Source organism: Ambystoma mexicanum, chromosome 7p (assembly GCF_040938575.1).
Source record: "Ambystoma mexicanum isolate Mex_15411 chromosome 7p, UKY_AmexF1_1, whole genome shotgun sequence".
Lineage (NCBI taxonomy): Eukaryota > Metazoa > Chordata > Amphibia > Caudata > Ambystomatidae > Ambystoma > Ambystoma mexicanum.
This window is the reverse complement of record NC_090939.1, coordinates 961999200-962012484: the sequence shown is the minus strand read 5'-3', so window position 1 is coordinate 962012484 and position 13285 is coordinate 961999200. Positions and strand designations below refer to the sequence as shown.

At 43.1% G+C, this 13285-nt stretch overlaps 1 protein-coding gene across 3 annotated transcripts in view; it reads right to left on the bottom strand.

The window, feature by feature from the left end:
- IL1RAPL1 (interleukin 1 receptor accessory protein like 1) overlaps window positions 1–13285 on the bottom strand; it is a 2334001-nt gene that overhangs the window by 391796 nt on the left and 1928920 nt on the right. For all 3 annotated transcript variants that reach the window (XM_069637303.1, XM_069637304.1, XM_069637302.1), the window contains one exon: window positions 12993–13138. In XM_069637303.1, the coding sequence (XP_069493404.1) occupies window positions 12993–13138 (146 nt within the window). The remainder of the gene's footprint in view (window positions 1–12992; window positions 13139–13285) is intronic.

The following is a 13285-nucleotide window of genomic DNA, read 5'->3' as shown; positions in this document are numbered from 1 at the left end:
CAATACAAAAGTATATTTACACAGTAAAAAAGACAAAAAAAAAGGCTTCATTGTATCAAAGAAGGTACAAATGACACAAGTAGAAACCAAAACAGATCAAAGGAGAACAAGAAGAATTCATTAATAATAACACTAAAAGTTATTTCTTATTCAGATTTGTACTAAACCTAAAACAAAGAAAGAAAATGATAGTCTCAAATGATTTAGCAGGGAACAATGGTACTACCCGTGCCGGCTGGCAGAGTGACTCCCCTGTTTTTTTTTAGTTGATCGAGTTTCGTCCATCCAACTCATGTACATTATTCAAGCAACAGTTCGTCTACACAGGCCAAGTCTCTGGTACCTTGTTCAGAAACCTTTGCTAATTCCGAGAAAATGGCCATCAAAATTCTAACCAAAGCAACAGTGAGTGACATTTGAGGAGTAGTCATAAGTCCAGACCACAGCTCCTGACTTAGGATCTGCGATGTAGAATGTACAAATCTGATACAACTACTAATTCTCAAGCTTAAAAAAAATTGACAGCTCATCACAAGGTGGAAAACATTTTCAGATGCCCCGGTGTCACACATTCTGCACGTTCTTAGATCTTTATGTACACGCAGCTTAGGACCTATATGTTCCAGAGTGGGGAGGCAATGTAATCGAAACTTTAGGTACCAGTGCCTAAATTTGGCAGATGGAAATTTCGGCACTTAGCTCGTAGATGCTTTTATAGGCAGAAAGAAATGCTCCTTCCCAGAATATAGCTTTAATCTGCCTAAATCTTGTAGGTCCCTTATTCGATCCCAAGTAGTTAACTTCTTCTTCAATACTGCATTTGATGCTGACCCTGACAGTTCCAGTTCCTCTCTCATCCTATTAATTAATTTCTTTACTTTTGTCAGGTAGGGGTTTGATTCTGATGCTATGAGAGCTTTAACATAGAACCCCAGAGCCAATTTATCTGCTCGTTCAAGATTGCCCATTTAATATAAAGTGCTTCTGGTGTATTGGGCGCACCAGGAGGTCAGACCCAGTCCCAGTCGAATGACACTGACTGGTACCAAGACTGGAAGGACCATGGCAAGCTTAAGGATTCTGGCTTCTCGTACATCAAAAAAGTTCCTGTCCATGATGTTTGAAAGTTCACACCCATATAGAATAATTGGTGAGATTTTGTTTTGTAGAACTCAATGAATGGGGTTACTGGAAATGCATATAATTTACTTTTAATACTCAATAAGAGTGACGTGCATGAACGGATTTTATCATCTATTTGAGCAATCACTGGATCGCGATGCTTCAAAACCGAGATAGGAAATCCCAGATAACAGATGGAGGTAACTTTCTTAATAGGAATGTTGTTCAGTGACCAGCTAAAGGGCTTGATCTTCTTACGAGTGGAGGCAGTCAGAACGTATGATTTACTCTTTTTTAGGTATTTTTCAATACCCTCCATTTGCCGCTGTAGTCCCAATTGTGCAGAGGCCATTTAGATGAGATTACGCTATGCATCTTAATTTCAGGTTAGGGAAACTTGGCACATACCCACCCCATTCTTTACTCTTGGCACATACGTATGCCAGGTATAGGTTGAAAAATGAGGGGGCAAGCACGCACCCTTGGTGCACACCGCTATTAAGATGGATCTTATGGGACAGTTCCGCCAACATATTCAGCCTAACCTTGGTCGAGTTCTCCAAGTAGAGTAGTTGGATCCGTGACAGGAGACCCGATCTATCCTCCAGTTGACTAGATTTTGCCAAAGTTTTGAAATGTTGACATTGTCAAAAGCGGCCGATAGATCTATTGTGGCCATATAAAGGGATCGTCCCATCGGACGACCAATGGATGACCAATATCTGATAGAAATGCTGTTAGAGTCATCCCACTGACTACTGTTTAGCTTCCTCTCCTAAAGCCCATTTGCAAAGGGCTTAGGATATTGGCCCCCTCCGCCCAACGGGTGAGTTCGCCCAGAATCAGTGTCACAAAGATTTTTGATGAGGTGTCAATCAGTGAGATTGGTCTGTAGCATGTCGGGTTCTCTCTATCTACCCTTTTAAAGATTGGAATGAGCGTCAAAGAGGACCAGGAGGTGGGGCAAATGTTGTGATAATGTGGGAAAATAGATACTACAAAATATCTGCCCATAGAGCAGGATTATTTTTAATGATGCAATTTGGCACACCGTCTGGACCAGGTGTGCAGGAATTATTTAATTTATTAATGATGAGCTCTATGTCCGTTTTCTCAAAGAATAGGTCTATTCTGGGTGTACCTAGAGCTTTTGTTCCCTTGGAGCCCTGCTCCTCGCTACTGAGGGTCTTATATTTATCAGAGTAGTATTCAAACCACTCCACTTCTGACATTCCAGTAGACTGGTGGAGTGACTGATTATTGCGCTTGTTGTTCAAAATCCACAAGATCACACGAGTGTCATGGGTAGCGATTTTCCTCAATATGTCTTTTTTTTAAAATATATTTCTCAATGCGGTGTGTTCGACACAACATTCTGAACTGTTGCCTAAACTTTTGTTCCCCCTATTCTTTGTGCTCCCACCCTTTTAGAGTACATTTCCATTTCATCAATTTTCTAACTTCTCTACTCATTTGACTTTTATGGCTATGAATTTCTCTTTCGTAGTTCAATTCACGGCCAGTTTACAGCAATGTTAGCTTTAATGAGGGAGTTTGCTGTCCTCCTTATCATTAGTCTCGAAAGGTGTTCGGGAAATCTCTAAGTCTGAATATAGGAATTTCTTTTGCAGGGATAGATTTCCACACCAGTCAGAGAGATCAATATTCACTGAGTTTAAATTAGCAATGTATCAGGTTACCCTTTCACCTGTTCCGACACCACCAAAGACCCAACCCTTGAGAACTCTACAGGGTCCCCGAGATGTGAACAGCTCAGAGCTAAATGTCACATTGCATGGTTGCTCAGTGTTGACTTTACTATCTTGAAGTCTACGACCTCTTCCACCTTTAGATTCTTAAAGAAGATATAGTCAATGATAGAAGTAGCATACGCATTTGACCAGGTGGGAATGTCTGCGCACGTCCTCCCAAAGAGTTGGTTAGATTGAATAAAGGTCTATTTAGATAGAAAACTAGACCATATTTTACCGTAACTTGCTTTAGATGACAAACAGTGGAATGGAGTAACCGCACGTACATCATCTAGGTCGTCCCAACCTCCCTCAGTAATCAGACAATTTGAAATCCCTTTTTACAATAACCAACCCTGTAGGGTGCCCTGCAGACCATGCTGTTAGAATTATGTCCATATCATGTGTAACCTTATCAGTGTCTATGCTTATAGGATTGAAATAAACATTGATCACCAATATAGCTATTTGTTTATGGGCATCATTTACATCACAAATCACTGTTACTATGAAGGCCTCAGATTTCACGGGAATTCGCTTAAGACAACGGAACCTTTTGTTTTTCAACGCTGTCAGCAAACCACCGGCGGGTCTTCCTTTTTTACCTTTCTTTGCCAGAGAGGAGTGAATTGAGAACCTGTCCCAGACCGGGTTTCTCCTGAGCCATGTCTCTTGCAAAATAACATCATAGGTGTGAAAGAGATCCTTCTTAACATTGGTCACAAAGGAGTTGTAACCGCGCAAGTTCCAGCTTAGTATTTGAAATATGTTCCTCGAAGCCTGGGCGACTGCCGCTTGAGGTTGGGAGGGTTGCTGCAAGCCAACCCCAACTCGGATTTTATATGAGGCTAATATCTCCCTCGAGTGGAAGCTACAATGAAGGCTTAGCAAAGAGCCCCCACGATGACCCCCTCCCGAGAGTGACAAGAATGGGGAAAAAGCCAGGAGTGGCTGAAAAAAACCCACAGATGCGTCTTTGTGGAAGACTTCCGGTTGGCAAGTGGGCTCTGTTAGATTCGTAAGGCAGATCTACTGAGACCCAGACTGCATCCAGAAAGTAAGTAAACAGCTAGCAGCAGCATCCAAAAAGGAGTCAGAGAGGAAACAGGTAAGGATGAAAACTGGAGTGTGAGAGAAAAAAGAAGCCAGAAATGAACACAGAAAGGGCAAGGAGGAACGGAATGGCCAAGAGGCCATGTCCGTTCAGAGAGAAGAGCAGAGCGGAGACTCCGCTCGGAGATAGGAATCGGGCGGGAGAAAAAACCACCCGAAGCCGAAAAATAAGTAAAAAAGAGGAAAAAGGTAAGGAGCTGGAGAGAAATAAGCCCCAGGGCTTTAAAGCAAGGGAAAACGGAGAAAGAGCGTATCGCAACACAGGAATAGCGCAGAAAGTAATCTGACTAAGGGGTTGCACCGCAACATGGACAAAGGAGGGCGTGGCTTAAAACCCCTACGTCCGCAAGTGGCAAGAAGACTAGACCACTGAGGAAAAACGTACGTGGTGGGCGCCTAGCGAAACGCGCCAAGTCCTGGAAAGGCACATGACAGTATGCCCCCCTCCAAGCCGCACACCCCCGGGCTGACAGTGATGGGCACGGTGGAACCGCCTGAGGAGAACGGAAGCCTGAATATGGGAGAGAGGTTACCAAGAGTCCTCTGAACTGGGAAAACCTTTCCAATGAACAAGGTATTCCAAACGACCTCTTCTGTAGCGAGAATCCCTCAATTGAGAGACCTTGTATTCACTGTCCACATTCAAAGGGGTCGGAACTGAAGCGGATCTGGAGGAACGCGACAGTTCAGCACTCTTTAACAAAGAGGAGTGAAAAACAGGATAAACACGTCGCAAACTATGAGGTAGTTTGAGACGAAAAGCAACTGGGTTTATCCTAGCTGTAATAGGATACAGCCCAATATATTGTAGAAATAGTTTGGATGGATGTATCCAGCGTGGCAAGTATTTTGCGGAAAGCCACACTTTGGAGCCCACTTTCCAGTCCGGAACATCTTAGCGACGCTTATCTGCATGAGTCTTGTAAGTGAGGAGGCTGTCTGATAGGCTGAGTTTAGCAGCCTTATGTGCCTCTTTTATCCTGGATAGACCATCTTCTACAGCAGGCAAAGTGGACTGTATTTGAGATAATGGAAGAATAGAACGGGGGTGAAACCCGTATGTGCAATAGAAAGGTGTAACTCCAATGGCCGTATGTCTTCATTATTATATGAGAATTCTGCTGTTGGCAATAAAGATACCCAGTTGTCTTGCTCAAGGTTGGTGTAGCTGCAGAGGTATTGTTCCAGGGTACTGTTTAGTCGCTCTGTCTGTCCATTCGTCTGCAAATGGTATCCGGAGGACAAGGCTCATTCAATCCCCAGATTGTGACAAAGGGATTTCCAAAATTTAAAGACATATTGACTCCCTCGATCCGAGGTTATCGTGTCCGGAAGACCATGGAGCTTGAATATATCTTTGACAAACGTCTCTGCCATCTCTTTCGCTGTATGTAACCCAGGAAGTGGAGAAAAGTGCGCCATCTTAGATACAGTATCCAAAGTAACCATAATGCAGGAACATCCTTGTGAAATAGGTAATTCCACTATAAAATCCGTGGAGATGTGACTCCAAGGACGATCAGGAATCAAACTCTGTTCCAACAAGCCCACAGGTTTAGAGGTGCTGTATTTACTTCGGTTGCATATACTGCAGGATCTCACATGGCGGTTTACATCAGTAGATAGACCAGGCCAGTAAAACACCCTTCGTACTAGTTCTAAAGTACTCTTCTGACCTCTATGCCGGGCCGTATTGTGGTAATTACACCAGGACAGGGCCTTTTTGTGGAGAGCTGTGGAAGGTAGAAACAAACGTTGTTTGTGAAACAATAATCCATCCACCTTATGTAACTCTCTTTAATAAGATTGGACACTGTGGTTGGCTACAGCTTCTTTAACTTGTTGCAAAAAAGAGGTGACGTTGCCAATTATCTTGTTTCTGGGAAAAAATGTCTCAGGAGGCATGGAACAAGGACCAGTTCGCCCACCTTTCTGGAGAGGGCATCGGCTATTGTGTTTTGGCTTCCCAGAATGTAAATAATGTTAAAGTCGTACTGGGCAAAGAAATGTGCCCAGCGGGCTTGCCGTGAATGAATGCACTCCATGTTTTGCAGGACTTGTAGATTCTTGTGGTCGGTCTGTATTGTAAATGGTTGAGTACCCCCTTGTAACAGATGTCTCCATTCACTACAGGCCGTCTTCATAGTCAGAAGTTCTCTTTCTATGACAGAATAATTACGTTGGCTGTCAGTGTCTTTGACAGAAACGCAATTGGATGTTCTTTGGCATTGTGTTCTTGTAGGAGGACTGTGTCTATAGCTGCCGCAGAGGCATCTGTTTCCAGAATGAATGGTTTCTTTTGGTCAGGATGACGCAAGATAGGAGCGCTGCAGAAAAGGCGTTTCAGTAACTGAAAACTATCATCTGCCTTGGGACTCCATTGAAAAGGACCAGAGGACTTTTTTTTAGCAGATTACTGATAGGTAGAACTGTTTCAGAAAACCCAGCAATAAAACACCAGTAGAAATGTGCTAGGCCCAAAAATCTTTGCACCTTTTTGACTGAGGATGGGGCCGTCCAACGTAGAATAGCTTCTGTCTTCTTCGGGTCCATCTGTACGCCTTGCGGAGACAAAATAAACCCCAGATAGGGAACCGAAGAGGCATTTCTCCTTTTTGGCTCGGAGCCGATTTTGTTTGAGACGTTCCAAGACTTCCGAGAGATGTACAAGATGTTCTTGCCAAGTGCGGGAAAAACACTAAAATATCGTCAAGATTCACCACTAGTGTAATGAACAGAAGATCAGAAAAAATGCGGTCCATGAATCGCTGAAACATGGCTGGTGCATTGACCAGCCCAAAAGGCATTACATGGTATTCATATAGACCGAAAGGGGTCCGGAACGCTGTCTAGCACTCGTCCCCGGATCGTATTCTGAGCAAGTGATATGCACTGCGTAAGTTGAGTTTGGTGAATATAGAGACACCTTGCACGGCTGCCAAAACATATCTAGAAGGAGGGGCATAGGATAGCGATCCCTTACTGTGACCTTATTCAAACCTCGAAATTCAATACATGGCCGAAGGTCTGTAGAGTCCCGTTTGGGTATGAAAAATAGTGGGGCTCCTGCTGGAGATTTAGACGTTCTTATTAATCCATTATGTAGATTGTCATCCAGATACTTTCTGAGTACCTCTTTCTCTTTGTGTGATAATGTAAACATTCTCCTAAAAGGCACCAGTGCATCAGGTACCAGGTCTATGTTGCAATCTTCAGGTCTATGAGGTGGTAATGCCAATGGGGTCATTTCAGCAAACACTGCTTCATACCTTTCCAAGAATCCTGAAAAAGAGTGGGTTCCTACAGCAGTATTTAAGATGCTGGGCAATGTCTTTGCTTCTTGGTAGTGTACTGCCTGTCGGCAATGCTTTAGGCAATAAGTAGAATCAAAACCTAATTTATTGGAGGACCAATCGATTTGTGGGTTATGTTGACGCAGCCATGTGATACCCAGTATGAATGGAAAATGGGATGCGCGAATGATGTCAAATCTGATCTGTTCTGTATGCTTTTGGATGGTAATTTGGAGTATTTCTGTGGTCTGAGTGATGGGTCCTGAACTCAAGGGTTTTCCATCGACACCCTCTACCTTTTGATCCTCCTTGCGATCCACACGCCGTATACCCATCTTATCCACCCATAAGGTGTCGACAAGCTTTCCGGCGGCACCGCAATCCAACAAGGGTAGTGCTTCAACGGGACGACCGTCCACCATCAGAGTAACTGCTAGCACCATTAGACTTGAGTCTTCTGAGTTGTCAGTAGAACCAATGGACATTGACACATAGGGAGTGGAACCATCCCCTCGGTTTCCCGTCCCATCTAGGACCAAGGGTTTTTGTTTTCCGGCTGTCGAACAAGGTATTTCGGGGCAGTTCTGAATCCGATGTTGGTCTGATCCACAGTAGGCGCAGAGGCCGAGTTCTCTCCTTCTCTTGCGTTCTTCCGGAGTAAGTGAACGTCGTGCAGTTCCTATCTGCATAGGTTCGTCTGTCCGTTTGGAAACAGATATTGGAGGAGGAGGTGATGGGTTGCTAGTGAAAGCAGAACGGAATCAGCGCTTTTCTTGTCTTCTCTCATGCATCCGGAATTGGATCTGAAGGGCAGCCGACATCAATTCTACAAGAGAAGCTGGACGTGGGGTACGAGCAAGTTTGTCTTTCAGGTCTTCTCGGAGACCACGTCTAAATAACACAAACTGAGTCGGTTCTGACCACCCGTCTCAGTGGCCAGTGTCTTGAAGGAAGAAATATAAGACAGAACTTCAGCCTGACAGTAACGTACATCTAGCAGATCTTCAAAAGCAGCTTGGGCGATCTCTGGTCTTTCAAATGTGCGCTTCAGGAGATCCACGAAAGCCCCAAAAACTTGGAGTACTGGATCTTCCCCAGTGACTAAGGGAGTAGCCCAAGCTAAGGCATTGCCAGACATATTAGATATAAGAAAACCCACTTTGGCGTGATCCGTGGCATATGTGCGTTTTCTGAAAGTGAAATACACTCTGCAGGCGTCTAGAAACTCTTTAAGTCTTTTTGGGGTTCCTTCAAACTTCCCGGAGGAGAGGGCCATGGGAGGCAAGTCTGTGGAGGGAGGATCTCTAGCGGACACCATCTGTTTTAAGAGGTTGTTTTCGGCTTTAATATTCTGTATCTCCACAGAGAGGTTTTGTACAGCAGCTACTAGCTCTTGCAGCTGTTCAGCGGTAGCCATTTCCAGAACTTGTGGGTTTAGGCGTTGCAAACTGTCAGTATCTGCATGTTGTAAATCCTGAATTTCCCTGTTTCCCTCCGCCTCCTCACCTGATTTGCGGTCGTCTGGATACACAAGACTCAGGGATCTTCTTGTTCTGTAATCCTTCTCCTTTTTTATACGAGGCTTACATCTCCCTCGAGTGGAAGCCACAGTGTAAGGCTTAGCAAAGAGCCCCAACGATGACCCCCTCCCGAGAGGGATAAGAATGGGGAAAAAGCCAGGAGTGGCTGAAAAAACCCTACGGATGCGTCTTTGTGGAAGACTTCTGGTTGGTAAGTGGGCTCTGTTGGATTCGTAAGGGAGATCTACTGAGACCCAGACTGCATCCAGAAAGTAAGTAAACAGCAAGCAGCAGCATCCAAACGGAGTCCGAGAGGAAAAAGGTAAGGATGAAAACGGGAGCGTGAGAGAAAAAAGAAGCCAGAAATGAACAAAGAAGGGGCAAGGAGGAATGAAATGGCCGAACGGCCGTGTCTGTTCAGAGAGAGGAGCAGAGCGGAGACTCTGCTTGGAGATAGGAATCGGCCGGGAGAAAAAACCGCCCGAAGCCGAAAAATAAGTAACAAAGAGGAAAAAGGTAAGAAGCTGGAGAGAAATAAGCCCTTGGGCTGGAAAGCAGGGGAAAACAGAGAAAGAGCGTATTGCAACACAGGAATAGCGCAGAAAGTAATCTGACTAAGGGGTTGCAATGCAACGCGGTCGAAGGAGGGCGTGGCTTAAAAGCCCTACATCTGCGAGCGGCAAGAAGACTAGACCGCTGAGGAAAAAAGTATGTGGTCGGCGCCTAGCGTCCTCCGAGGTGATAACGGGGACAAACGCACCAAGTCCTGGAACGGCGCATGACACCGGACTGTTTAGTAGCACTCAAATTCATTTAGAAGAAACTCCTCCTGCTGTCTAAACACCAGCCTCTGAATCAATTTTGATTGGAAGTGCGCCGCACACTTTCCCAAACACTCTCTGTCAAACAAATGTACACATTTTAGATCGGCCGAGGATAAAAAGCTGAGGTCATGAATAGTTGACAGTATGACCAACAGTCTTTGCCGGTTTAAGCAGATCTTCCTTTCCTCATAAAAAGTGATAAAAAAAAAAATCAGGATATGGCTCTCGTTCTTTGTTGCCAGACCCCTTTGAGCTGGGAAGGATTTTCCCATGCCTACTCAAAAGCCAGATCTGTTGTGCTTGCCAATGTATGGATTCAATTAATGTGACTGCTGCCACATGATTACTGACAACTACAAAGGGCCTGATTCACAGTGCGTTTTCATATGGGATTGCACCATTGTAAAACACTTCTGTGAATCAGGCCCAAAGTCTATTGAGTTTAAGGTACGGGTATGGGCTTGCTCAAAGTAATGCTTTTCTGTTTTGCTCAATTACTGTTACTTACAAATATAAGTATTCATTAAGAGAAGTACTACAGTAATTAAACATGAGCATTTAACTGTCAACTGTCATAGATGATTAACTTCCTGCACTATTACTTTTGTACCTAATGACAATGAATAGAGCCGTATACAGTTCACATTGTATTGCCAATCAAAAAATGTTTACAACATATTTGTAATTGTGTGTTTTAGTGTAAATGATGATTGACAGATAACACTAATAAACATGCACAGTTGTATCAAAGATTTCTATTTATTAATATATTGTTTTTATATTTTTGTCAGGGACGAATATGGTGCCATTAGTTTATTATTTCAACCAACGTGTAGTCTGGCAACAATGAAAAAAGATGCATTGAAAATTGCAAGCCAAAGGTCAAAACCTGCCCTCCACCAATCACCCCCTTCCACACCCCTCCCCGTTGCCATTTGCCTCACCATCTCACTCCCTCCTTTTTGGATGCAGCCAGAGTATCACTAATTCTTTTTTTCCACTTACACCACTGGGAACACAGTTAAGCTTTTAAACAATCAATGGTAACAATTAGTCAAGGGCTGTTACCTTTCTGTTTGCAGTGTTTCCCAGTCAAGGTCTGTTGTTTCTTGTACGAGACCCACAAAAGTGATGGGTGGTAGGTTTTGAATGAATCTGAACCACTGGCACTGAAGAGGGCCAAAAAGGCTGAAACATGTATGGGGATGCTTGTGGTCTCGTGCAGAAGGGATGTGGCCTACCGGTTCGGGCTGGACTGCCCCTTTTGGGGTGGGACCAAGCCTGATTTGCATATGGTCTTTCCCCTTCTGTAATGGCTTGGCAGGCTAAGAAAAACAGTGTGGAGAGTTGCCCAGAGCAATGCCAAAGGCTAGAATTAATTCTAAACCGTCCAGCCATCACATCTTTGTTTTTGTTTCTTGTACGAGCAAGTCCTGCTGTAACTGTGTTGGAAGGCACTCTGCCGGTACTCCACAGCAGACAATCAGAAATAAAGTGCTTTTCAAAAAGCAATAAGGGAGTTGATCAAAAAATTCACAATGCTCTAACCACACGTAACTGTAGTATTAGATAGGTTACTGCAATGTACTGATGCTCTTCAGGGGATGTATTGCATGTATTGCCAAACCCTGGATTCAAAAAAAGGTCTTCAGGACGAAGGTCGAGAAACTGACCTGCTAGACCACTTGAACATCTGTTCAGGGGTCTATGTGAAACGATTGTTGGGATTGCATTCTGCAGAAAATATTTCAGCAAGCTTTGCATAATAAAAGGTGTATACTTTGCTTGCATCATCATAGTTAACACTCCTCTTATGGGTTATTTTCCAAGTGTTAAAAATGAATTAATCTCCGAAATGGAAAGGGGGAAGAGGGGCTTAGAAAAAACCACCACGTTCGCCAACTACCATTTCCACCACCCCTGTTGCTTGGTTGGATCCCAAGGTTAAGAATTCCCATTTCCAGCACTGGAACAAGATAATACATGCTCAATGCTTCTAATACATGCTGAGCTTGACAGTGCCTGTATTTTCTTAAATCTAGATATAATGGGCAACAAATGGGCAAACAAACAAAGTGTGCAACCAGAGTTCGGGAACTAATGGGTATTAGAACCATGGGCGAGTGAATAACCCTTCCCATTGGCCAATTTGCGGGCTATAAGAACCGGTGTAGCTCGCAGTTTCATTATAGCCCGCAAATTGCCCATTGCTTTCTTCAGTTGGGAAAGTTGTGCATTAACAGTGATTCGCCCCCCTCTAGTGGCCAAAGTGAAAATTACATTTTCCAACGAATACCGTCGTTTTTCGTTTGATAGTGAAAAAATAGCTTACCATAATTAAGCATGACTTCTTTTTTTATCATGCTATTTTTCATATTTCTTTTAAATTTAAATATTTCAGAAATAATATTTATGTCCCCAAAAACAATATAATAATTTATAAATTTTATTTTTAAATGAACGTTTTTCTCTTTGGGGCTGGTTTCTAATAGCTTTTTATAATGTTATGTTTCATGTTTTTTTGTAAACTTAAATATTCCATAGGGAATATTGAAGGCCCCCAAAAAACAATGCATTAATAAAAACATTATATATTTTAAATGTACTGAGGGGAACATAGTTCCACTACTTTTAGAATGAGCTTTTCTCCACCCGGATGTGAAAGATTACAGGCGGAGGATATTGAAACATATACAACTTTCTCTGGGAGGTTTTCAATCAAATTGAAATAGTTATTGGGCCCAATTCTCGCTTTATCGAATATATATCACTCTACATGAGGATGGCCTACTGTAAGCAAAAGCATGGAACGAGTAAGCTATTCTGAACAAGTACTTTAATCTGAGATAAACTCTTCAGTCGCTACTAATTATTGTTTTAACTGTACTGAATAACTAAGGGTTACTAATGTAATGTTGCCACGTCTGATCCCTTCCCATTTCATACCTCCACTTGCGCTGATAATATCACGAATTGCTGACGCATCCATGACATCATTGTTTCTTTTCTGTACCCAGAGCCAAAATAACATTGGCCTTGGGTGCACTTTGTACTTGAGGTTTTCAACGAATTCCAAATTAAGCGAAATAGAAGGGAAACTTTCTGGTAACTGGAGTATTTGTTTCAGGAAAAAAGTTCCCATCCATCTCAATTTTTCTAAGCGAAACATGCCCCCATTTTTAAGCTCCATATAGGATGGTTGAGCGAACCTGGGCTTTATAAACCTCATGTGTTCACAAAGTAACCGAGGGACATACATTTCTTAAGTTTGTAACATACGGGAATGTGCACAGAGTGACTAGTAGTTAAAAGAGCACATTAATAATGTGAGATGCTTATAGCAAGATAAATGAAGTGGTAGGCGTGTACCTCTTTTGTGCAGCAGAACACTGGCATGTCGGCGCCCATTTCCGTTCTCCACATAACAAGAGTAGTTTCCTAGATCTCCGTCTTCTACTGAGTCAACAATTAATGAAATGGAAACCTCCTGTTCTCCCAAATGCTCCTTCACAATCCTTGCAAATAAAGAAGAAACACGTTGGTAAGTACAAGAATACACTCAGTACTCCAGAGGTGTATTTTGATGACTTATTACATGATTGCCTTTCTTTAATAAATCAGGTTTATCTGAGATGTAGTCTTTCATACTCACAGACTAATAA